The sequence below is a fragment of the Lissotriton helveticus genome, chromosome 3_2 (genome assembly GCF_964261635.1).
Source record: "Lissotriton helveticus chromosome 3_2, aLisHel1.1, whole genome shotgun sequence".
Classification (NCBI taxonomy): domain Eukaryota; kingdom Metazoa; phylum Chordata; class Amphibia; order Caudata; family Salamandridae; genus Lissotriton; species Lissotriton helveticus.
Window position 1 is genome coordinate 280,278,388 of NC_136062.1, and position 27,048 is coordinate 280,305,435.

Here is a 27,048-nt window from a genome sequence, read left to right on the forward strand (position 1 = left end):
TTGTTGAATGTCTCTGAAAGTGTACATACAAGAAGTTATAAGACTTTCTTGCTTGTAGGTTTAAATTCAGCCCTCCAATGGTCTGCCGTGATTAGTCAGAGTTAAGTGGATTAGCCAGGCTGCCTTTGAGAGTTGATAAAGAGCCCCTGCTTTTAACCAGCTCTGCTGGCAGGGCAATGTGCTGTTCCATAAGAATGCCAGGCCAGGGGGAAGGGTCGTAAACTATGCTCTTCAAAGGGGAGAGCAGAGACCATTGTCATGAATTTACCACTTTAGGCAGATGGTAGGATTAAGGAAGGTATGAGCAGATGCAGGGGGAGAGTCTAAGTAAATTAGTCATCCTAGGGGCTGTGTTTAGCCAGCTCTTACCTCCTTGCTGGCAAATCAGCCATTATGGATTTGGAAGATTTGATGAACTCTAGGACAAAATAATGCCACACTCTACAGGATGTGGTCATAACTTTGAGGAGTTACCCTGCTTCCATTTGTCAGAAATTACCTTCTGCATGACCCAGAGAACTCGGATTAAGTATCTGAGAGGGGCAGAGCCCTCCAGATCTACTGCTTGAAATTTACTGAAGCAAGAAGGGCCTTGTTGATAAGTTTTGCTGTGCAAAGATTTCTAAGGCCTGACTTCTGAAGACTGCACCATCTGAAACTACAGCCCTGTTGATTATCTTGCTGAAAAGGAACTAAAGAGTGGACTCTTGAAAACTACAGGTTAAAAGAGCTCATCTGGGACATTACCAACTAAATCTACACCTTGGAGAACCATCAGCGGATTTGTAAGGGCTTTGTACTAGTGGATTGTAGGAACTGAAATCCTCAACTTTCAAGGATTCTCTTGGAGCTTCCTGACCCTTGGAGTGAATTTGAGACACTTTGGGACCCCTTGAGAAACTTCAGGAAGAAGTTCAAGGAGTTTGGAGAACTTTGGACCAACTTTGAAAAAAAGCTCCATAGAGGGACCGACTCAACCTGGCCAGCCAGGCCGCCTGCCTTCAACCGCGAGTCAGCCAAGCCAACCAGGTTCATCCCGCTAAAAGCTCCATAGCTTCAACTTCCAGAGATTGACCGGGACTAGCCAAAATCTGAACCAGGCGAACCCTCATTGGTTCTGGTTACATGAGGAGCATCGAGAGACCCCACGAGAAAAAGCTCCAGAAAAGTTTCTAAGTCTGCTCGTAGAAAAGGTGACCGGGAGCAATCGCGAGAGCCAAGCCACCTGCCTTCCATCGCATGTTGGCCTGGATTCCTTGGTTGTCCCACTGAAGCAATCTTGAAATATTTTCTAAGTCCGCTCCAGGGAAGTTAAGCGGGACCTCGTCACAAGTGAAGTCGGCGAACCCTCACCAAATTCGGACTGGCTGGGAGCTTCGAGGGGCCTCGAGGAGAAAAGCTCCAGAAAAGTTTCTAAGCATTAAGGTAGAAACTGAGTCCAGGACCTGCCGCGACCTGTAGTTGCTCAGGGCTCCATCGCGCCCGGCCTGAAACTTTTACTTTGGTCCGGTCTACCGCGAGCAGGTATCACAATATGGTGCTATAATCTTCAAAGTGCTATATTTTAATAAATCTTTGAAAATTCATATCTCCGGTTTCCTATATTGGCTTTTTATCGTTTTGGTGTAATTTTGAAGATAACAATATTTCCTATTGTTATAAATTGGTGTTGGATTTTTATTGTGTGTTGTGTCTTAATTATTTACTGAAATGGTGTTTTTAAATGCTTTACATACCTGTCTTTGAAGTTAAGCCTGTCTGCTCGCAGCCACGTTACCAGGGGTTGAGCATAGGAATAATTTTCTAAGACCTATGCTGAGTCCTCTCATGTGTTAGTGGCCTTATTGCCAGTGGCAGACCTACATTTGCCCCTACCAATAACTCACCTTCTAACAGTGGGTGACTCTTTTAGGTTAATATCTGTCTGTCTGTCTTGTATGGACCCAGATTGATTTGGCTGAACTAAGGTAAGGAGTACTAATTGCCCTAACGGACCAGATGCTAAAAAGGTCTTGATCGCTAAAGGGCAAGGCTGTCAAAGGGCAAGGCAACGCTTCCCATTAGCTCTGGTGCCACCCAGCACAAAATAATATGCATGAAAAGGGTTGAGCCGCGCTAAGAGGCTCAAAATGAGGAGGAATACCCCAATATCGAGAATGAACCATAGCAATTTTGTAGCTTTTCGTTGAAAATCAAGATTGGATTGATGAATAACAGCAAGGCACCAAGCTGCTCCTGCCACCAGGAAGGAGAAAAAAGAACCAAGAAAGAACTCCATGCGAAAAGAATCAGAATATTGTTATAAAACCAGAAGCAAAAATCTGGGGGAAAATATGGAAGCAAAGGTATGGAGAACACACATAAAATAAGGAACAAATGTGTTCCAACATATCATACACGGAAATAACTCCTCATGTATTATACTGACAGGAACTGACCTCACAACAAAGACTCACCCTCTTCTTCGATTGTGAATTTCAGTCCTATTTTCTTTCTTGGGCTAACCATCATCTTAAGTAGGGTTAGTAAATAGGGCTATGGGGGCGACACCCCTTTCTGGAATCCATAGCATTCACCAGGTAAACGAAGGAGAAGTCGCAGTTTGATATCCTTCAGCCAACACAGTATTCTGCACGTATACAAGTGCTTCACACATTATAATGTTTATGAATCATGCTAAATATATTTATGTACAATAAGAGATTTTCAAGGTTTAAGTTCTCCTTTCACCTTGAGAAATATGAGTGACTTTGCTCTGTAGTACTTCTTAATGTGACGTTCTAGCCAGGTATCAGTTGAGAAATGTTTTTTTTTTGTTTTAGATAAAATGTCGAGCGCAAACAATCCGTTGCAAACTTCTTATGATGTGGGAAAGCCTGCGCTGAGTGACACACAAGCCACACGTTTGGTTGAAGATGTATTCGGTCTAAAGGTATCTAAGATCAAGCCGCTCCCCAGCTATGATGATCAAAACTTTCATATAGTAACTAAAGATCTTGAGAAAACTAGAAATGTGACTGATTTCGTACTCAAAATAACCAATTGCCAAGAGAGTAAAAATGAAAACTGCATAGATTTACAGACCCGCGTGATGATGTTTCTGAGAGAAGAAGGTTTTCCCACCGCTACAGCATTCCCAACAAGAGATGGTCAGATACTATCACTTCAGTCTACAGGTAAGTCTCATTACACTGTTTTTAATTTTTCGGAAAAAATACAGTGCACTAACTGACTGTTTCTCGAAACTGGAGCCGCAAGCACTTTTGAAATTTACACACTTTTTCATGTTCAAAAATCAATAAATTTAAAGATCACAATAGATTTAACATCGCAGGCCTTTTTTCAACGTTATTAGGTTTAACTTGCATAATGAATGCTAAAGACATACACAATCTCTGTCTGTATGTTAATTGTTTACATGAATCATAGTTCAATTGTCAATATAATGACAACTGCAAAACTATAGATATCTCCACATGACCATGAATGCAACATATTGTAGGATTTTCAGTACATGGTGATGGAAATTAGGCTCTGCAGTCCCTGAACAAACAATAAAGCATCTGATGCAAAACAAGACAGTATCTGTGTGGCCTGCACAAATAACATGTCACATTTGTCCTTCACTGGGAACCAAACACCCTAGCGAGCGTTTGACTCTCAGAGGGTAGCATTGAAGAGCTGTCTAAGGCTTATTCAAGGGAGGTGGTTTGGGCTAGTAATCGCCAATACAGGTGCAAAGAAATAACCCTCAATAATTGATTGTCCGGTCTGTATACAAGTAAGAGTAAATTTATTAAACACACACACTACTTAATACTATGCATCAATTTTCAAATATACATAAGGTGTTAGAATTACTATGTGACATTGCATAACATCCCTACCCCTCCCGTAGGGGGGCTGGGGTCTAGTACCACCACTTCCATGTATGCACATCATCTTGGCCCCTAATGCTGTGGGTTGACACAACCTGGAGCTAGGGCCTTGCGGCCAGACACCATCCCTGTGGTGACCCACCCTATCATCTCAACAAGTATTACAAATAGGTACACCTGCCCTGGGGGCACATAACCCTAACTGAGCATCTCATACTGATCATACAGTATGCACCTCTACATCTTGTGGCTCACAGTGAGGGTTGTTCCTCCCCTAACGCAGTAGCATGAATACATGTTTGGGCATCACTTTAAACGAGGTACTTATCATAGATGATAACAATTATAATGCATTACAATTTAAGCCCCTTCAAGGCATCACAGTTAGAATCACATGATTATGCAAATACAGCCAGACACCCTAGCAGGAATGTCCAGCAACATAACCCCATTTGGCTTATGACATCACCTTACACAGGTACTTCACATAACACACATGAGTTTCAGTCCCTCTAAAAGAAATAACATTAGTAAATGCTTTTCTGGTGCAACTACATCTCTTCACCTACAGGGAATACCCTCTTACAGACATTCCAACTCAGCCCTTGACATTTAACTCCTTGGCACAATCCTTAATGCACCCCCAGCTGAAGAACAAAAGTTCCAGCCACAAGATGCTGTTGATGCTGATGCTGAGCCATTGAGGGGTTATTCTTTCCAAGTCCCCAAAAAATTAGGGAGGGACTTTTCATCTTCGTGCTGGGAGAGACTGCGTTGCTCCTGCAGCTCCCCCTGCACCTTGGCACACCTCTTGTGGTGACCCCGTCCTCCTGGAGCCACCACACACGAGGAACCATCCTAATTTTTCTTGCAGGCTGGTCCGGGCCGGCAAAGGCATTATGGGACTAGGTGCTTCTTTCGCACTTATTATAGCAGCGGCTCTCAGGTTGCTCCGGGTAGAGCCGTGCTGCCCCGGCAGCCTCATGCCTCACCTCCTGGCCTCGGTGAGGGGCCCGGTCCTACCCGGACCACCAGGTGAGCGATGGCAGCTCGGGGAGCCTACCCCTGGCTGCTCCAGTTGTGTTTTGGGGGTCCGGTCCCACTGGCTTCCCACCTGACCATCACCCTTGTGTGCTGCGACGGGAGCGGCACTCCTCTTCTGGTCTACCTGCTCTGGCAGGCAGACACGGGGATTCCCGCTGGTCCAGCCGGACCTCGTGGAGTGCGATGGCACTCCCCCGCCTTCCTCCAGCCACAGGGAGTGTAGCGCCACTCCCCCGGTATTGCCACCCACATCAGGGCCCGGAGTTGGGATCCCGGTCCCCAGCGCATCTTCACGGGGAGCGCGACTGCGCTCCTCAACTTGGCTTCGGCGGTGCAGGCCCGTAATTGGGATCCTGGGCCCCAGTGATGGCGTTAAAATTGTACAGCACACTTACTTTCCCACAAATGTTTCTTCCCATTGTAGAAAGCCTTTTCCAAGTCACCACCCAGTTCTGCATAAGTCCTGCCACACCATTTAATTTGTAGCTGCTCCTGGGCTGTGCACACCAGGAATCTCACCTGTGCAGCCTTAGACTTGTACACACACATGTACACATGTGTCTGCATGTAACCAGCCCGGTGCCCCTTACTCTGGCTGCAGCGCAGCGGCCTACTTGCACCAGTGCGACACCGGTAGAATACACATGCAGTCCCTTTCATCATGAGTTCACTGTGGGTGAATCCCAACTTATGAGGCTCTTCCACAGTAAAAGCTCAACAAATAGGTGTTCAAAAAGTGAAAAATCGGGCGGCTCAGATGGTCAAAACCTCCTTCTAACAGCGTAAAAAAAAAACGTGATGCCCCGCCTAAACACACCTGATAGTCCACAACAACGGGTGACCTATCTGTCTGTCCTAGATTCCAGCCTATGGCAAACTGAGAGAGACCAACAAAGCAGTGACGGAACAGTTAATCAATCAATAAACTTGTTATTCGATTTTCAGAGAAAATCATAGAAGTACAAAATAAAATGTTGCATCATAAAACAGACACGTCTTGATAAATAATCAGACCCATCAGCTCATAAGGTGAATTAAAAGGCAATTGCATTAAAAATCAGGTTCCTAAAAACAATAAAATGTTTACAAAACATTCCTGCAAGAACATTACAATTGAGCTGTGCTTAAAACCCCAGATAGAAAACGAGAAACAAAAAAGCATAATTTGGGTGTAGCCAATACGGTAAATTGTTTTTACTGCAAAACGACTGTTTTGTTAGAGCAAAGTTTACTCTTTCTGAAAGCCCCCGCTAAATAAAGTCCTGCTTAACCCAGATTAGAACCTTTTTTGTTATACCCATAGGATCAGGAAAGAGATCTGGAAAGCCCAATTCCATAAAATATTTCTTTATGTATGAGAACCAAGGTGTGTGATCCGCTTTATCTGATGACAAACAGCCCTGTAGGATAAGTCTCTTTAGATGTGGATCCTCCTTGAACCATACAGAACAACGCAAGAGGAGTGGGCGGATACGGATAAAGTCAGAGATGAAGGCCGTTCCTAGTTCATCATAAATGATCTCAGCGGGGGTACCCTGACCTACAGCTAAAAGATGCTCAAAAACATGTTTCGGCCATTTGGATACCATCAATTTTAGCATATCCGCAGATTTCGTAGCCAAAGGTTGCCATCGGGCTACACTTGGCAAGAACAGTCATTTCACTCCTAAAGGTGGAGAACGAGGTCGATTGGGTTTCTCTGATGAGCACTGCAGTCCTCAAGGAGATTCTCAATCATGCACTTAAATGTTTTACAGACTGTGAAAAAAACTCTTGCTGATATATTTCCTGGATTAGGACAGAATCACACTCGCTCTAATGTTTCACCCAGGAGGTTAGGTTTGGATTATCACCGATATACTAAGTATCCATGCTGAGAAAGGGAGAAGTGTGGTACTGCACAGGATTGATAGTTCCAGCCCATGTGAGACAGTGCTGGAGAAATCTTTGAGAATTTTTTCGATTCTCACTGGTAAGAGTGTCGTGAAGGCCAGATAACAGAGAGGAAGCATCAGGGTGTGGTGCACCCATGAACTTTCTCCTTCTGTAGCACAGTTCCTATTTAACAGAGCGCTGAATAGAATTTCTGGCTTTTGCCTCTTAAACATTTACTTACCACATACTCGCCCACCCTAAATCACACAGTCTCTGCTGACATCCCAAAACTAAATGAAACACTGCATAGGCATCACACAATGCATCTGTAACCTGGGCTTGTGAGGCATTCACTCATACATTTCCGGGTAAGCAGGTCAAAGAGGGCGGTCCTCTTACAGCACCGAGGGCCACAACTTTGTACACACAGGAGTTGGTCTGCCGCCGGTGCCGATCCCCGGCACCGGCGGCAGATTAGCCCAGCACCATGTGACTCTGGACAATAGCTTGCTTAATCTTCCCGACGGCCCCCAGCGCCCAGAGACCCTTACGGGTGATTGTGCGCTTTACAAATGTGGATTTACTTTGTTATTTTGTAGAGTCTGTAACACCCTTGTTGATATTTAAGGCTGTGTTTGCACATATGGATATTGTTTCTAGCTTAGCCTTGGTTGGTTCCATACAGGAGATTAAATAAAAGTCTTGCTTTTTAACGTTAAGAATTTTGTTTTATAGTTCTGATGTTCCATCCCTGCAGCCCCAACCCCTTCCATTTTAGGTGTTTACTACTCTTTTATATCCACAATTATGTGCTTAAAATATACTTGCCTACGGATATAAACCAGAACTATGGGTTTGTGTGTTAAAGATATCTATCAAAAATCTATTTTTATGTAAAATATTTGTGTCAATAATAAAAACCTTTACAAATTTGAAATACCAAACGCCAAGTCACACTGAGAAGTCTTAAAAGCAGTAGCTACAAAATAAATTAGTCCAGCAAAAATGAGACAATTGGTCAACCTAACTTATAGTTAAATATGGTAGAGGCAGACTATCATTGACAAGTTAATAGTTTAAAACATTCCTCACTCAGCCTTACAACCTCATAAAGCACCCAACCAGCTATGGACCGACTCCTTTCACACTTACAGTAACTACTCGCTGCATTTTTCTAAAAATCCTTTCTGGATCAACAGAGGTTTGAAACAACGCTGCCAGTACTGTATAAAGACAAGAAATGTGGGCAAGAAATTCTATCTCATAGCTACACCGTTTGTTGTTTAGTATACCTTTTGATTACCTACCAGTTTACCAGAAACCAGTGGCAGGTGGTGACATTTGATAGTGGTGAGGCATAAGTATTGCACTGCTGCGAGGGTGCGTAGTGTGCGAGCCCGAACCACCTATGGGGTATTTGGGGGGATATCCCTCCGAGTAAATTTTGAAAAAAGAGTGGGCAAATGGTGCATTTTCAAGCAAATTTGAGTAAGGTGGCTTGGCGAACACATCTCTGGGAGTCCCAGACAATGCTGCAAAATTCAAAGACTCCCTTTAATTCCGAGAGACTGACCTCTGTATGCATTATAGGCAGAGAAAATAACTTGTGTCTGAGAACTCAATGTGTAATTGTATGACAGCTCAAAAAATGCCTTGTGTTTGGTTTTCGATTCCTGTGGTGAACGCATGCTCAAGAGAGCTTTGCCACAGCTTTAGTCAAGTCTGATATAAAAAAAAACAGTCCCTCCTTAAAACATTGATAGAAACCTGACGCTGGTACCTGGTGGTTATGCAGCTGCACAGTTAGCAAACGTTTTCACTGGACCCAGTGCCTGGTACATGGACATAAACTACTAATCAAAATGTATCGAAGCACTTTTCATTTGATTACATATTTCAGATTAAAACTGATAAGAGGTTGTGCTATTTTGTGGTTGGTGTTTTAAGTTTAACAAGTAGATTTTGTATTTCGCCCCATTGACAGGATATAATGTTATGTTCCAACACTCTGATTTGACGCCTGGATTGAGAAAGCCTTTAAGTGTAGTAATTTCTTATTTTGACCTCAGTTACTCATGTCAAAGTGCCACATGTTAGAAAAGTGGTCTCCGGACGAAGCTACTCTTTATGTAGCATAGTTCAACCATCACTTAAGAAAGTCGTATCTTCTGGACACTTGGGTTAAAATCCTGAAAGAGGACTCTGCAAACCCTTTCTTGTAATGTTATAAACCTATATACCAGATTTCACCCTCCCCCGCCCCTTCTTCTTAAAATCACTCTTTTGGGGTAACTTTGAAGCAATTAGTACCACAGCGTAAAGAAGCGCAGCCGGTGTAGTGCGCTATGAAAATATCCTGGTACTCAGTGCATTGAATGTTCTCATTATGCAGAATATGTGTTTACTAACGATAAGTGTTGATACTCTCCCATTAAAATCAGTGAACCCCTACTAAAAGATGCAGTTAATGTCCATTTCAAAATAGGACATGCCAGTATTTGGTAACTGACAGTACCTGCTCATCTATATCTAAGGGACCAACGGTACCCCAGCGCCAACACCCAGAAGCGCCACGCGAACAGAGTAATGTATCAGTGCCCATCCTTATGTGCAGAAACGAAGGACTACCAATGCAACAGTCCCTAGAGGCGCCATGCGTGCAGTGCACTGTCTAAATGTCATTATTTGCGGGATCAAATGACTACCGGTGCCAGAGCGCCTAGAGGTGCCACGCGTGCAGTGCATTGTAGAACTGTCAATATTTGAGGGACCAGAGAGGGCTACCGGTGCAAGAGCACCTAAAGGCACCGCACGTGCAATGCACTGTCTAAATGTCCTTCTTTGCGGAATCTTCGCCAGACCCTCTCCCCAGGAAGAGCAGTGTGGAGGGAGGGCTGCACTTACACAGTGGCTCAGACCACACTTGGCTCCCGTTGTCCCTACAGTAGCATTGCCTTCAAGCACAACTGTTTCCACATGTTCTGAAATTCCAGGAAAGGATTCACGAGTACTCCCAGTACTGAAGAAGACAGTGATTGCAAGCGCCCATAGCAAGTGGGAGTCAGGCAGCGAAGTGTCACACACACCAGCAGTGGTCGAAGTGGGGGTAAAAAAGTAGGGGACTTGTGGGCAGAGCATCAGGGGGCAGGAATAATGTGAGGATTGGGTCAGTGGGCAGAGTCAGAGGTGTGGCTAGAAAGAGTGAAACATACCAATTTTTACTTTGTTTGGCATTTCACTGATGAGTTACAGCTTATAACGTTATTCAATGCAACCAATAGATACACGTTTATCCAAGTGCACTGGTGCCATTTTGTCAGCCTAGCGCCAACGCAGGCACCCTTGCACCATGGTGCAAGGGTGCCTCCGTTGCATACTAGATTGTTTTTGTACAGGAAGGGGCATCTTCCTGCAAATAAACAATCCTGAGAGGCTTTTTCCTCTTCTATGTGTGCTGCACATATAGATAGAAGAAAAACAGGGAGAAATAAAGATATTTCTCCTTGTTGTGTCTCCCTTGGGGAGGTGTAAGATTTTGATGCCGTCCCAGGTTTACAATTCATTGCATAAAAAAACTGGGAGAGTTGAGTGGGAACACCCACTGCAATGCCTCCCTTGTGCAGAGCAAGGCAAAGCAGCAATTTGTGCTGTGTTGCATTACTCCCTATTTAAAAAACCATTCAAAGCCTTGAAAATATGACTTGCAGATTTGTGTTGTGCAATTACCACCTTCTGTGGTGCAAGCAGGACCCTCATAAATATGCCCCTCAGTTTGGTGTGTAGAAATCCTGCATTGCTGATCCCTGGTGAGTTGCACTACTACTGCTGAAACAATGCCAATGTGGCACTAATGGGTGAGGCGGACTGGCCTCAAGGGTCCTGTGACCTCAGTGACAAAGTGTGCTGCTTTGTAGGTCAGCCCGCAAGACTGCAGGTGAACTACAGTATGGATTGTGGTGGACAGGGCTTCAAGATTAGCCCACACTGGCCTCCGGTAGGGTCCACCTGCTGATGCTAAGAGACCAGGGCTTCTGTGTTATCGCGGGGGAATGTTCTCCCTCAGGAGAGTTGTCTGGTGGACTGTTCGTGAAGCCTGATTCCCCAGTTCCAGATTTGGTAGCTCTGGCCATAGTGCCACATCCTCTTCCCCTGAGCACCTTTCGACCCCACTGAGAGACACTTGCACTGCCTATAAACACCTTGATGTGTCTCAATTCAAATTGTGCACTGCTTGAAAGAAATTAACAACATCCTGGAAAAAGCAAACACTCATAGGCAATGCAAGATTATGTAAAGCATGCACAATATAAGAAGGAACAACATGGTTACCTTAGCTTTTACACTCTTTGATTGGAAATCAATAGGTGTTCTTTACCTCAAACGTTGAGGGCATGAAAACAGTGCTCCTCGTGTACACAGGTGTGCCTTTGGTGTACTCCTGGACAATAAGGAAGGGGTTAAGCAGGGCTCAGAAGATTGACTCACAGAGCCCACAAGGGCTCCTCCACATTCATGTCAGCCAGCTAGCTGCTCAAACAACGACATTATGTATTTAAGTGTTCTGCTTACAATACCTTTTGAACTGTCTGGCTTGCTAACTCTCCTACCCACAAAAAACTTGAGAGAGCTCTTGAGAGTAATAGGCAAAATTATATTTTCATTCGGGAAGTGAATGATACATCCAACTTAAGTTTTGTGGTGACACAATAGTACATTGGTTATGCTGTAAAGCATCACTAAAAAAATCACACAACTAAGAGGACCAAAAGGCAAGACATATTGGCTTTGTCAATGCTTGTTTAGATATCTCATTTGCTAAATAGGGCACTTTTAATTTGGTGCCACACAGGGCCGAATTGGAAACCCAAAGCAGTCCTGGCAAACCTGTGTCCATCCCCTGCACGGTGTGATGTGAGCGAATGCAGCAAGCAAGACTGACGACTGCAAAGAAGATACGGGGAGAGGGTGTTCTCTCCCCAAGAAAATTCGGAAAAAGTATACAAATGGTGCATTCTACAACACACTGTATTATATATTCCAATGTATTAGCTTTTAGAGCACAGTAAATGATGACCTTACGGTGCACCAGGATACGACAATCTTCTTGAGGCACTTCAAGGATTCCCTCACTATCACCCTCCAACACTGCCCATCATCTCTCCATAGCCCCTCTCTCACATGTATTTAAATTGTTTTATAGTGCCTCTCATACCAGTGAGGGACTTGGAGCACTTTACATCATGCACACATACAGAGACAACGAATTATACGTGTGTAAATCAATGTTTAGAAAATGTTTACAAGACAAAAGGGGCTACAAGGTGTTAGGATTCACATGCCATCAAGTCTGGCTGGCATTTTTTAAAGATCTGGAGTAGCACAACCCGAGGATTCAAAACTTAACACAGTGGTTGGATTTTCTAAATAGAATGTATTTCTACCCAAGCAAACCAATTTTAGCAGTATTAGGATGACGAATGACTGGGGAAAAAAACATAACTTCCAAACCCTCACCATGCAGTTTGCCTGCAGCTCTTTTATGGCAGGTCATAGCTCAAGGTATTTGTTTTATTACGATTGTAAGTTACGCACTGCAAGTAACTAAAGGATCTGTAACAAAAGCAGTAACCCACTGAGGTATGCCCATTAAATATAGTTCTGTGATCTGTATGGTACAGGTTCTTTGCAGCAGGCATCTTAACCCTTGGCGCTACAATGGATGAGTCAAAACTGTCAATAGACAATACTCCAATCTCTCCCCAACAGGAATGAACAACCACCAGAGATATAAATCTTGACTCTTTTATAGTTGCCTGAAATCTGCTGGGCTTACAAGGAATTCTGCAGTGATTTTTGCGTTTTTGAGAGTGAGAAATGAGTTATTGTGCTGGACAGCCCTGCAGCCGCTACTAAAAAAAACAAGGGAAAAAAGGAAAAAAGGAAAAAAAACAAGGTAAAGCCTACGGAAAAGTATCTATCTGATTATAAGACTGGATACCATAAATTATCCATTCTTGGATTAATCATTCTCAACACAATTTAATTGAGATAATTTTAGATATAGAGTATCTCCAAATAATAGCCATAAACAGAGAGAAATGAATATCCAGTGTATAGTTCAACTATTTCTTTTAATTAAACCACATTTAACCTTAATTATTGGTCTCTCACATTGAACTCAACTATACAAAATTCATATATACAAACAAAACACATATATTTCTAATTTACATATATATACACTTTTTTTAGAACCAAACTCACGGTTCTTTTGCCCCACTTTTTTTTAGAACAAGGATGTCAATGTATAATTAGTTCACATAACATTCCTACACTTTAGATCACCAAAACAAAACAAAGACAAATGGAGTGTACGAGGCTTAACCACTTGTGACCTCTCTCTAACTAGCACTCTCTTAAAAAGATTATTTCATCAACAAAACTCAAACAGATTTCTTGTTTAGGAGTCTTCAAATAGTGTGTGTCGACGCGTTTCAGCCTCTGTTTAATCCAGGCCTCATCAGGACTACGAGGGCAAATATACTAGAACCCAGGTCTGAATCTACTGTAGCCAAAGAAACAGGATACACCTTCTTGTACAGGCAATTTCAATAGTAAGGGCTTTTAAATTGAACTCCTTCAAATTGGGCTATCACCCCAACGGAAAAAAAGCCTCTTAAATCATCCTTTGGGTCCTCAAACTATCCACGACGGTAAGAAAATCGGCTAACTATTCCAATGAGCCTTGCCACTTAGCTCAGAATGCCGTTCGCGTTTGCTGCATGTCAGCAGCGATGACGGACTGTCCCAGTCAATCAGCCTCCCACCCCTCCAGCCTCCGTCCGATGCGCAGTATACCAGCCCGGCCTTAGTACCTGGGCTTATTCGTTTTCACAGTCAGACCCTGGATGGGGTCCACAAGGGGCTCTGGTGTCACAGAACTGGACACCTCATGCTGCTTTTATGTTAAATCCTTAGAAAAGGGTAAATAGTATTTTTAGAAAGACCACATCCCTGAACATAGACAGATGAGCAGTATACATTTTATGGAATATAATAAGTAAAACAGCTGATAAGACATTAAACATTTTCCACAGTTATTTTAAAAAAGTGACACTGTTTGGGTATATTCTGGGATGTATGTCATTACAACGCCAGGGGAGAGGGGTTGGCCTAACGGCTAAGGCGCTCTACCTCGGACCTGGGGAACTTGGTTCGAGTCTCGGTAACGACGCCAAAAACCCCCTGTGATTCTGGGCAAATCACTTAATCTCCCCGTGCCTAAAATGAAAGTGTGTCCTCATGTAACGTAACTGGTGCTATGTAAAGCGCTCTGATAATTGATTCGGTTCGGTTCTAGTTCGCGCTATATAAAACTCTGCAAAAAAAAACACCAAAAAAACGCATGCTTTCACAACGCATGCCTTTACCACGCAAGTTTTACAATGCAAGTCGTTACAACGACTTGCGTTGGAGGGTGCTGGATAGTGAGTAGTTTAATTTACTATTCCAACTCCAGTCCCCGTGGATAGTAGGGAAGGTGTTGGATAGTAAATGAAACTATACCCTATCCTAGAGCGCCCCCCAGCGCAAGTCGTTGTAATGACGTGCGTTGTAATAGTTGCGTGGTAATGGTATGTCGTTGTAATAGTTGCGTTGTAATGGTTGTTCACCACATTCTGCCACGAATTACACATGAAGTCCTCTTCCTTTCATTGTGGCATTGTCAGTCTGGGTGAGTCCGAAAATAATGGGCAGATGGGGTCAAGGGCGGGGCTGCCACTGTGTTCTGATGTGACCATTGTGTTGGTCACAGCGGGGGCAGGTATGTGGCCTCCTCACTAAATGGAGCGTAAATCACTGCAGCAGCCAGGCCGTTTTTTCGTGCTGATTGATCGCTCCACCAGTGCAACACTGCTCCTATAGTGTTGTTGGGCAGGGCCCTGCCCACAGATACAGAGGGGAGAAAGTCCAAGCAACTGCATAGGCCTTCCTCGGTGTGAACTACACAGGGCTGGATGATCCTGTAATATTTTTTTCATTCGGAGCATTTCTGCCGTCATGGGACGCATTTATTAAATGAAGAAGTAGGGGAACGAACATTAAAATGGTAGGGGCACGCCGTGCCCTTCCGATCCCACCCACGTCGACCACTGCACATCAGGGACGAAAATAAAATAAAACTCACTGCTCCGCCTCAGCTCCTGGCCGTCCCAGTCCCGCAGTCCTGCGTTTTCCTGCTGCTCTCCTCAGGAAAGCTGCCGACAGGAAGCCTTCCTCCCCTCCGCCAATCACAATGTTGCAGTGGCAGCGTTGTGATTGGTGCGGTGCAGGCGCACAGCGCCCCAGCCGGGTGCCTAATCGGCGACCCTTTTCACTATGTAGGCACCTACATAGAGAAAAGGGAGAGTGCGCATGTCTGCCGTGGTCGACCCCAGACCGACCCAAGCAGTCAGGTCCCACAACAGTGGGCAAGCAACCCCCCCTTCTGCCCTCGAGCAGGACCGCCCAACTGCCCGCCTACAACCAGGCACTTCTGCTTTCTCGCAAGAAGCAGAAACATAAAATGATAGTTTTACCATTTTATGTTTCTGCTTCGCGCACTGTGACGCCCCTATGGAGGAGCCGCCAGAAACTCTTGCAGAGGAAAGAGGCAAAAACTCAATGTGCAAATCTCCGTTTTAGATGGTCAAGAGTAGAAGATGGAAGCACCCATCTGCTGTGACCTGTTATTATTATTATTATCCTGAATATGAATGCTGGGAAGGCCAGCACAGGCCTCCACCCTTCTGAAGTTAATAAACTAAGTCCTAGGGCCGGCTTTAGCATTGCTGGTACTCTGTACGGCAATTATTTCTGGCACCCTCTCCCAGCGACGTCCTTTTCAGATTCCTTGACTACCACCCTGCCAGAGTGCCTCTCATCGCTACCATCATTAGATACTGCTAAACACAGCGCCCCCCCCCCCTGAGGTCAGCACCCCCTACACAGGTCAGCACCCAGTGCTGCTGCACCGGTCGCCCTGCCCTAAAGCCGGCCCTGCTGAGACCCATTAACTTGTTATTTAGGTGTCGCAGAGCGACTCACCACCAGGGAGGACATGTTCATTGGCTGCCCCAGTGCTGGCCTCACCAGCAGGGCTACGGCTGGGTGGGGGGTTATGTGCTGTAGCTGCCCCATGCCCATGGTCACAGCAAGTGAAAGCATGGGGTGGGGCGGCAGAAGGAGGCTTCTAATCAGAATACAGCATCCATGGGGTAGAATAAATTCAAAAATAGAAATAAGGCTTCCCAGTACGTTTAATGGCCTTTGCTACAAGAGGGTCCCCATGCAACCCCTGCTGTGAAAGCGGGCCAGCATTATTAGGAGGTTGTAAAGCCTACTCAAGGCCCAATGGGAGACTGAGGTCTGCTTTCGATAGTTGTCAGAAGGGATTCTTCTGTTGACGTCCCGCTGAACTAGCTACACCTCAAGGGACTCTGTAACCTCTCTGCCACCGTTATTTTGGGTAACGTGTTATACCAAGACCATGGTGAATGTCAAAAGTAAGAGAGTTTGAAGGGAGCTGAGTGTTTGTGGTGGAGTTATTGGTTTTTCCTTCATCTACAAGTTTGTGTAGCTTTCTCTCGCACTAATCATATGGAGCAGGTCAATTGTGAGTCTTTTGTTTCCGAGTGTGTACATTGCTTCGTTTTTTCTATCGAAAACTGCAAAACCATCACTCACAACTTTTATGCAAAAAAGTTGCAACTTCGTGCACTGCTACTGAAAACTTTCTGCAAGCATTTCGTTTACTTTTGGGGCACACAGGTGTTCACCGTCTTCAGCTACAGACGTTCCTCAAGCATACTAGAGATCAGATCAGCGACAAACCATGCAATACATCTTTCAGCGCATATATACATTATTAATACACTTTTCAGAAGCATTGACTAAGTAGAATCGTTTTGTACCTGGGCAAATAAGGGCTTTGTAAATCAAGCAGATTTCATATCGCACTTATCTCCTGTTTATTGCCCAGGCCTTTCCCATCAGGCAAAGAAAAACCCTTAAATAAACAAGTCCAAGTGGCTTCAGCACAGGATGAGCTTTTATCCTGTTGATGTCACCCCTTTGATAGCAAAAGGCACAACAGCATTTCATTATCTATCTATCTATCTATCTATCTATCTATCTATCTATCTATCTATCTATCTCAACAGCATACCACAGCAATAAACTCCACCACACACCACTCCACAACACAGAATCCCACTCCACATAATTCCAATACACTCAATACAACATTATTACTATCCACATAATTCCACAACACACCAGGTCACATAATCCCAAAACACAAATCCAGCCCAGGACCACACAATTCCACAACTAAGTAATCCAACCCAACCCACATACATACGCCCCGATAACATACAAGTAAAAAACATTGTTATTTACATTGCCAATAGCTCCAACTCAATTAATGTAAGATTTGATTGCATTTCCAATGCTTCTTTAACTTATTGTATTTGCTATGAGTTAAGTGACAAAGGTCAAGCGTCATGCAATGTCTTTGAACAAACTGCTTCTTTTTTAACATGAAGATTGGGGTTTGCTTTTCCTTTCCTGGATTGCAAAATGAGAGCTTTTATAATGTGTTGTTCTAGACGTTATAAATTAACTTTGCACCTACTTTAAAACATAAAAGCAGCAAGAAACCTTCGAGTGGCGCGCATATTCCGAGGATTGATAGAAGCAAAGGTTTTAATAAAATCATAGCAAATCAATACACTTTACTCTTGCAATGCACAAATGATACCTATAGGGCGACACTCGATTTCAGCATATTGTTTGTGCGCTACATAGGTTTAGAAGTAAAGCTGCATGACTGATGGACATTTAGTGGCCATTACAATGGGCAATTTCAATGAAACGTGTTCTATGTTATAGGCAGAACCCTAGCGCACCATGCTTTATTCATTTATTTAGGGCAGTGTGCTCCGAAAATGCATTACTGAACACATAGTGTGCCGAATAGCCCTGGGTCATTTGCTAACCTTAGTCTAACACTTGGATTTTCACACCGCCTACGGCTTCACTGACGTAATATTGATGGCAGACTCCCACTCTGAAAAATGCTCCAGCATCACTACGTGTGGTATTATCCTTTCCAGGTGAGGTTCCATTTTACAGCCCTTTTATAAGCAGAGTCGGGTAAACCCGCCTAAGAGTTACTGATTAATTGAATGGTTGTACTCAAGTTGTTTGCCAACTTATTCATAAACAAAGTGGAATGCTGGGTCAAGGTTCCGCGATGGTTAGAGCTCACACAAATAGTTTTGGGAACATTGCAAACAGTCGATGACATTGTAGCATTTGCCCTACTTGCAAGAAAAGCCAGATATTAAACAAATTCCTAGCTTATGTGTTGCTATACAGTTTGTAGATCAACTTTTTGTGGAACTGGTGTCGCTATGGATGCAACTGACAGCATAGGGAAGTGATAGAGCTTTGCTTTATTAAATGGTAGAAAACGATCCCAGATGAGGTAAGGGTGAAACTGTCCAGATGTTAAGGGTGTAGTGTTGAGGCATATGTAAAGACTCGAGCACTAGGACCCAGGACGGAGAGTCTTGGAAGAAAGAGCGGAAGGAGAGGAAATGGAAAGGGAGGGGCAGACAGAGACCGAAGGTGAAAGGAGAAGGAGCTTAAGAAATAAAGGAGATATACAAATACTGCTACTTGTCCTTGTCGTCTGTGCTAGAAAAGGGACACGACAACTGGTGACGAGGGAGGCTCTGCCTGCTGCTCGCGCCACTGCTCCTCCGCAGAGTGCAGTCGGGTATCCACCCATATATTCATCAGCTTCAATTTGCCTGTACGACGCGACCTCGGGAGCCCACCCCGGGCACACCCTGAAATGAAATGAAATGAAATGAAATGAAAAAGGCACTTGTAAAGCGCATGGCTACCATGAGGCCTCCCAGCACTAAGGACCTATTGAGAGAGTGTCCACTTTAACTGGATGGATATAAAAAAAAATTCAGCTGCTTACGAAAAGCCAAATGTTTTTCTTCCAATCGAATGTGGTCGGGGAGAGTGTTCCATCTTCTGGAGGCCACGTATGAGAAGCGTTGGCCCCCGCTTCTGGTCCTGTAGATTCTCGGGATGGTAGCTAGGCGTTTGTTTACAGAGCGAAGAGCTCTGTTGGGGTGATATGGGGCAATGATTGACTGCAGGATTGTCGGGCTTTTCTTGGTCATGATCTTGTGAGTGATGCAGAGGACTTTAATTGAAATCCTCTCGGCGACAGGTAGCCAATTAAGGGAGGCTATGGCTGATCTGGCTGACTCTCTGCGGGGAATATTCAGAAGCATTCTAGCTGCACAATTCTGGACTACCTGGAGTCTCATTATTGTGGACCGTGGTGATCCAGAATAAAGAGCATTAGCGTAGTCCAGGCGGGAAAGAATTAATGCTTGGACCACTAATTTTTTGGTCTCCCAGGTTAATAGTGGAAACACACCCTCTTGCTGCAAGTATAGCTCCTTCATTGCGTTTGTGACGTCGGTAGCCTACCCCGGTCACACATTATTGGCTGATGCGGTGCGCTCGTCTGCACTGTGGCACGCTATCAGGAGCCCACCATGAGCGCGTGTGTGACGGCCTGCCTGCAACTTACTAATGATCCTGCCCGCCGGTTCCCTGGACTGGCCCTGCTCCACGGTGCTGTTCCCTCCCGCCTAATGTGCAGGATACATCTTTTACACCGGCTGCATGTGCTGCTGTGACCCTGGCCTCCTGCATGGTTAGCCTCGCCCAGTGGCCATTTTGAAGTCAGGCTGGCCCTCCCAACCAGCTGCCAGGCACTGTGAGCGGCCATTTTGGAGTCAGACGATTGTTACTATTACTTCTGGAACTGTGCATATCAGGAATACGTTCAGTTAAGAACATTACCAAGACGTACACTGCCACCTTATCTGGCTCTCGGATGCTCTGCTGAGTCATTTTGCTCACTGCTTCATTCACACACTTTGAGTTCTGCCACGAACAATACAGCGTTCACGCTGGGTCAGTTTCTTTTTCTTCTCTGAGGATATCTTCACCTGACGCCTATTCCCGCCTGGTCGGCACCCAACCATGTCTCTCTCACCAACTACCAGCTGACGCTCTGACTCACGGGACAGAGGAGCTGCATCCCAGTCTCCCACCTTTTTGTCCCAAGTGGTAGGACATACTCTTGCTATGCTGAGAGTTCTTTTTCTGCGACCCCCGAAACCGTTGCATCTCGTACCTGGGGAGGTATGGGTCTTCGCTGGCAGGAATGGCTGGAAGACTTTGAGGACTTCATGAAAGGCTCGCAAGTGTCAGATCCTGGTCAACAACTCATCGCCCTGCTCAATCTTGTTGGGAAAGCAGTTTGCCAAATAATCAAGGAGCTTCCAGCTGATGTTGCATCTTCTTACCCAGATATGCGTGAAGCGCTCAACCGAAAATTTCTTCACAAGCTTAACATTGACTACGAACGTTATACTTTCAATATCGCGTCCCAAGTAAATGAAGAATCGATGGGAAAATTCATATCATGCCTTAAACGGCTGGCACACTACTGTGCATTTGACTCCTTTACGACTGAAGATGCTCTTCGCCTACGCATAATTGAAGGGTCTCAATCTGAATCCCTACGCAGACGCCTTCTAAAAAAGAACTACTCCTTAGATGAAATTGAGGAAATGACGAGAGTCAACGATCAAGCAGAGGAACATGCAAAACGAATGGAAGCTGGTAAAGGTGACAAATGGGAACAAGCTTTCCGAATCCAGTCTCATCACACGGAGTGCTGCTCCTCTGCAGGTCGAAGACCGTCCAACTCCAAGGAATAATATGACGACGCAAGGGCATGGTAGATCATGATATTAGATATCCCCAATAGAGAGAATCCCCTTTCACAAACACCGGTGGGAACACAGACGGACAGAGGTGGGCGGGAGACAGGATTAAAGCAAGAGAATGATTCAGGATTTTGATCTACCCAAAGCCTATGAGGGTTGTATGACTATTTGGAAGATACAAAGTGTAGGGAGAGGCTTTCCAACGTGACCCGGGGAGGATAAGGGGGGAGGTGTTACGTTTTATAGTTGAACAGTTGTGAGTTTTTTTAGGAGATGTATCCTTATATCTAAATACAGTGCGGGGTGGTTAGCACCAGATACCAGTTATAAACAGGTTCATAGCAGAGGGAATTACACTATTGTCTCCATCTGTGTATCAAGAACTAATGAAAATGTGCAAAATGTAACTGCTGTCACTACTGTATTGAGAAACTGTAGGGATGGAAACTTAATAAAAATATAAATTAAAAAAATAAAAAACTCCAGGGAATATTCTCAAAGACCAAGTCTTCATCGGAGTTCGGACTGGGCTGACAAGGAGTAGGAGCGACAGCTCAAATGCTATCGCTGCGGTCAAGACTTTCCTCACACTCAGCCCTGTCCTGCATTAGGTTAGAAGTGTTGGCGATGTGGAAAAGAAAATCACTTTGAAAAGGTATGCAGGGCAACTCACAGGCAATCCAAATCCTACAGCTCTTGACATCACGCCAAAGCTGTACGAGATTCCAGAGATACGATTTTCAGCTCATCACGTTTGAGTCTCTATTCTCACGTCTCTCGCAGATCACGACGTTCAGAATCTTGAGAATCAAGGCCCCTCACACCGGTATGGCAAGATAGTGAGGAATACGTCTGCATGGTTGCAGACACGGACAGGCTCAGGAAATATCTCAGACTGCACCTCCAAATGGGTGAATACTCTGCCAAGTTTGTACTGGACAGTGAGGCATCTCTCAATTATATCTCAGTTGCAGAATGACATCAACAAAATGGATCCATGACCACTCCTGCATAAAGCTGTGGTGCGAGTGTACACATGGATGTCACAGGAGCCACTTCCATTCTTAGGATAATTTTAGACCTCCCTCACATACAAAGATAGATCCGTTTCAGCTCGCATTCACTTCATCGAGGGGCCCGAAGCTAACTGCCTCCTTAGTTTGCCCACGGCGGAACGACTTCAACTGGTGGAGATACTATACCGAGTGGATGATGAACCTGACATAGGGCCCGATTCACAGAACTAACTTAAGACAAAATCCTAAACTTACTACCATTTTCGTATTCACAGAAGGCACTTACTCATTTTGGTATTCACAGAAGACACTTACTCATTTCGGTATTCACAGAAGTTAGGAATCCTAACTTTAGGACTCCTAAATGCATTCTGTGAATACCGTAAGTCTTAAAATTAGGATTTTTCTCAATTTAGTAGTAGTAAAGTTAGGACTCCTAACTTTAGGACTCCTAAATGCCTTCTGTGAATACCGAAAGTCTTAAAATTAGGATTTTTCTCAATTTAGTAGTAGTAAAGTTAGGACTCCTAACTTTAGGACTCCTAAATGCCTTCTGTGACTACCGAAAGTCTTAAAATTAGGATTTTTCTCAATTTAGTAGTAGTAAAGTTAGAACTCCTAATTTTAGGACTCCTAAATGCATTCTGTGGATACCGTAAGTCTTAACATTAGGATTTTTCTCAATTTAATAGTAGTAAAGTTAGGACTCCTAACTTTAGGACTCCTAAACTGAGAAAAATCCTAATTTCAAGACTTTCGGGCACTAGGCCCTGGGACGAGGAGCCTGGAAAGGAAGAGCGGAAGGAGAGGAAAGGAAACGGAAAGGGAGAGGCACACAAGGGCTGAAGGTGAAAGGAGAAGGAGCTCAAGAAATAGAGGAGATATACGAATACTGCTACATGTCCTTGTCATCTTATTACCTAAGATTTCAACAGCAAATTGATGTCCTTTGGTCAGTATTGTTATTTCCGTTGTAAAAGGCTAAGTTAACTGGTTCAATTACCTCATTCAAAACTATTTCCCCTAAACTGGGGAACATAAATTAATTCACAGGTTTGCCTACGCCCGCCTGCGGGAGTATTTCTGGGAACCTGCGGTTACCGTGAGGAGACAGTGACTCCGAAGGGCTGCATTGTGCATGGCAGTTCCACTTACCCTAACATTTCTGAAGCCTAGGGGCATCCGCCCTGTCAGTCCATGATGCCTCAGAATGCCCGTGGTGCTACTCTCCTCAGTATAAGACACACAGATGAATGACGAAATGCAGAGAAAATCAAATAATCGTCTCCAGTCAATAGATCTGGGTTAAATCCATAGTTCTTTTGTTCACCATGCCACCCCAGTTAAGACCCAGCCACATGCAAATCAGTCTTGATCCTGTGCCTCATGGGAACAGTCCAGCCAAAACTGCCAAGCCAGGCCCTCCATGGACCGGAAACAAGCATCCTGGGGCCGGTTTTGGGCATCACCCCTCATCAGCCAGGCTAGTTGGAATCCAGTGACACAGTGAGCCCTGGACCCACGTCTGGGTATACTCGGTGCACTTAGGGCGAGAAAGCAAAAAACACGCAGATGTAAGAAATTGGGTTATTAGTTGAAGAGAGATGAAAGCCTGTATCAAATAATATACACAGTACTTGTCAGGGTTAGCCGCAAAAGTCACCTAATTAACCTGTGCTTCACCCTCTGCTAGCTTGGCACAAAAGCAGTCAGGTTTAATTTCGAGGTACTATGTAAAGTAATTGTGCAGCACTCAAACCGTAATAAAGTAAAAACATAAAAAATCCTGGACCAATTTTGAAAAATAGAGTACATTTTAATAAATAAAATGACATCAAAATAATAAAAAATCTTAAGACGTACAACCGTAGATATGAGTTTTGAAAGTTTTAAATGAAAATAGCACCAAGAAGCATAAAGCACAACTTCTGGTTCTCCGATCGTGCTGGACCGGGAAAGTGTCACATGGTCAGACCAACTGCGATGGGGTGCAGGTTGAATACACAGAGCAGGTTAGTCCCTTTGAACAGTTAAATTTGCAAGTCTGGCACAAAGGGTGCAGTTAGCATTGGCGGGGGTTGTGAGAAGAAGCCTGTCGGTACTAGGAGCAGGTCGAGCATCGTGGGCGGTCATTGCTGTAGCACGAAGAGTCAGTCATTGCTGGAGCTTCACTTTGGCGATCATCACAGGCTGTTGCTATCTGCAAAAAGTACAGGTCTTGTGTAGCAGGTAAGTGCTGACGGTCACTTTCAGCACGAAAAGCAGGTGCAGTTAGTGGTTTACATTGGTGGCCGCCACAGGAAGTCAATTCTTGGCGCTAAGAGGTCACTTCATGATCACATGGAGCACAAAACCTCTGTATTTTAACCCTTTCTTCAGGAAGAGTTCACATTGATACCAGCCAAGGGTCCAAGACCTGGGGAGGCACCTCTTTGAGATCAGTATTAATTTCAGATGCTGGTCAGCTGAACAGTAGCAGGGAGGCCTCTGGAAGCTGTTGTGTCCCTGTAGTTCACACAAGAGATCAGCCAACTGACCCTTTGAGCCATTCCGGGTAGCCTGGGTTTAACCCAAGCAGGTCCAAACTTTCATCTTCAGTCTGCAGGGCAGTCCATCTTTCACAGACAGCAGGGCAGTCCTTGTTCAGAATCTTCCACTGGTCCAGGAGTGTTTATAGCTCATGACAGCTTCTGTGTGGAGGTATTCCATGGCCTACATTCAAAGCTGATCCTGGTGAGTGTTTCACCTTCCCCCTAGCTAGACTCCAAACTGTCTAGGGTAACAAAGGCAAGGGTGGGCCTAGTGTCAGACCTCTTTGTGTATGCTACAGGCAGGGCCCTTTGAAGTGCTATCAGGGAAGGGGACAGCTCCAGCCCAGCCATCTTTTAAGGAAGGCCCACTTCCCTCACATGGATGCCATTTTTGTATCAATGTCTGGAATCAATATGCAACCCACATCAGGAGAGCCATTCAAAATCACAGATATTGACAGAAAGCTACTGTTGATTTAGGCAGAAAAGTGCCAACTTTCTCAAAATGGCATTTTCAAAATTGTAATTAAAAATCTGATTTCCTCATCAGAGAGGATTTTAATTTACAATTCATTTGAATGTAAACATAATTTCTCTATTTGCTCCCAATCAGAAGTTAACACTTATTAAATGAAATAAGGTAACCCAGGTTTAGTCTACTGAAAGGATAGCCTTAGACTACTGAAAAAAACTTGAGGAGTTTCTCATTTCCAGAACATGTAAAACTTAAATGTATATGTCCTACTTTTAAATAAAAGGAACACAGCCCTATGAGACCTTAGGGCCTACCTTAGTAGTGGCTTATAAAAAAGGGAGGTCTGGCAAAAGATTTATTTTCCCAGGTCAAAAAGGCAGATTAAACCTGCACTCCACCCAGTTGAGATGTGGGGCCTTGTTTTTTTGTTTTTCTGTGTTTAAGCCTCACCTTGTTTCACGTCAACACCAGCATCTGGATGGAGGTGGCACTATACTATAAACCAATAAACATATTTAAACCTAAATATGTACTATATGCTGCATTGGTAGACTTTAGATATGTTTTAAGGTGCTACTTTAGTTAGTAGCACAATGTGTGCTGCAGCCAACTTATAGCATTTAATTTATAGTCCCTGGATACATGTAATACTAGTTACTAGTGAGTTACAAGTAAATTAAATGTAGCATGAAGATGCATGTGACTTTTAACAAGTTTTAGATTGAGAGCACACGCACAAGCACTTTACTACTGATTAGCAGTTAAAAAGTGCACAGAGTCCTGAAAGCCAGCAAAAAGAGGTTCAGCCGTGGAGTGCAAATGGGAGGTAAAAATCTGGGGTGACACTGCAGAGAGGGCCAGGTCCAACAGGCAGATTCTAATGTATTCCAATTCAGGTACTCGTTTTTTTCTTTTGCCCTACCCAGAATAGAATATTGTTTTCTTTTTCTGTGTTTTCCAACAGAAACCAGTCAGGTGATTTTCTATTTCATGTCTTAATGGTATAAATGATGTTTATTCCATTCTGAATTGTAGTGTGTTAGCACTGTGGCTTCAGAGAGAGTTGCATTATGGTATATCAGCGTTATCATGCATCATTGATCACGCAGCACCTTTGCCATGTGGTCTTTACCACACAGTTCCTTTTTCTTGTGCGGTACTAATTCTATATAAACTGGAGATTTTAAAAAGTGTGCATATTTATTTCCATATATTCAGTGAAAATTCTGAGATATTATACATTGTTGTAGAATATATCATCCATGAGTGACTCGCTGACAGACGGTTTACGTCACAGTGTGAGAGTTGTTAAAATGGTGTACACCACTTTGCTAAGTTCAGGACATGTGTAGAGTACTTTCTCATACTACAGTGGGTTGTCCACAGGGCCGTATTGTGTATGCCTTATCATTGCCTAATGTGTAGATGTAAAGGTGTTTGCTTAGAATTCTATATCAGATGAGGTATTTAACAAGCGCATCTCATTAATGTAAATAATGACCAAACACTTTTTATGACCAGTATCAAAGGTTTATTAAGTTGCTGATATCATTAATGTCTGGGAAGATGGAAAGGGAATGCTGTACTTATGCAGATCTCTTTAACTATTTTTAGCTACTTAAAAAAATACATAAATACAGTATTCCTCAAACTACTAATAACCCACACCTCCCCTCACATTTTTAACACTTTCATTTCATGCCTACATTAACATCTCGATGTTCGTTTGCTTCAGACTGCTCTTCTGGAAAGGTTTTTAATTCAACAGATACTATTCCAACAAAATGGCTTTCAGGATTGCCCGACTTTAGTCCTGAATACAAACTGTAGTGCTGTTGTTCATTAGTACTATGTGGTGGTGCTGTAGTTGTTTACTAAGAAGGTAACGGACAGACTGCTACTGGTGTTTGAAGTACAAGTTGAGAACTTTTAGAAAATGTGATCTCATTTTAGCTTTCTAGATCAGTAACCATAATTTATAAGACAAAAAGAACTTCCCTCCGCCATGTCTTCATTTACTGCAGTATGCCTGATAGGAAATTATTTGTTTTGCATCTTTGATTCCAACAAGATAGTGTTCATGTGTGGCACATCTTTGTCATAAATTCAAAATGTTAGCACCCTAGTTGCTCATCAGAAATATGCGGTAAAGCTGCAGTTGACCACTGGAGAGTTAACTGACCGGCAGCTCCTGGTGTTAAAAGTACATGTTTTACATAGTTAGGACCTATTTACGATAGGAAATTAACTTTTTGATTTGCTGGTAACTTTGATGTTGTTTTACGAATCTTCACAAAACCTTTCCCCAAAAAGTTCATTTGCATCAGCTCCTTCACTGAAAGTTTTTGGGTGATC

General features: G+C 43.9%; 1 protein-coding gene across 2 annotated transcripts in view; it reads left to right on the plus strand.

The window, feature by feature from the left end:
* The window catches only part of LOC144826656 (hydroxylysine kinase-like), a 248,876-nt gene that overhangs the window by 157,315 nt on the left and 64,513 nt on the right, over positions 1–27,048 (plus strand). For both annotated transcript variants that reach the window (XM_078685215.1, XM_078685216.1), the window contains one exon: positions 2,823–3,176. In XM_078685215.1, the coding sequence (XP_078541341.1) occupies positions 2,828–3,176 (349 nt within the window). In that variant the 5' untranslated portion in view covers positions 2,823–2,827. The remainder of the gene's footprint in view (positions 1–2,822; positions 3,177–27,048) is intronic.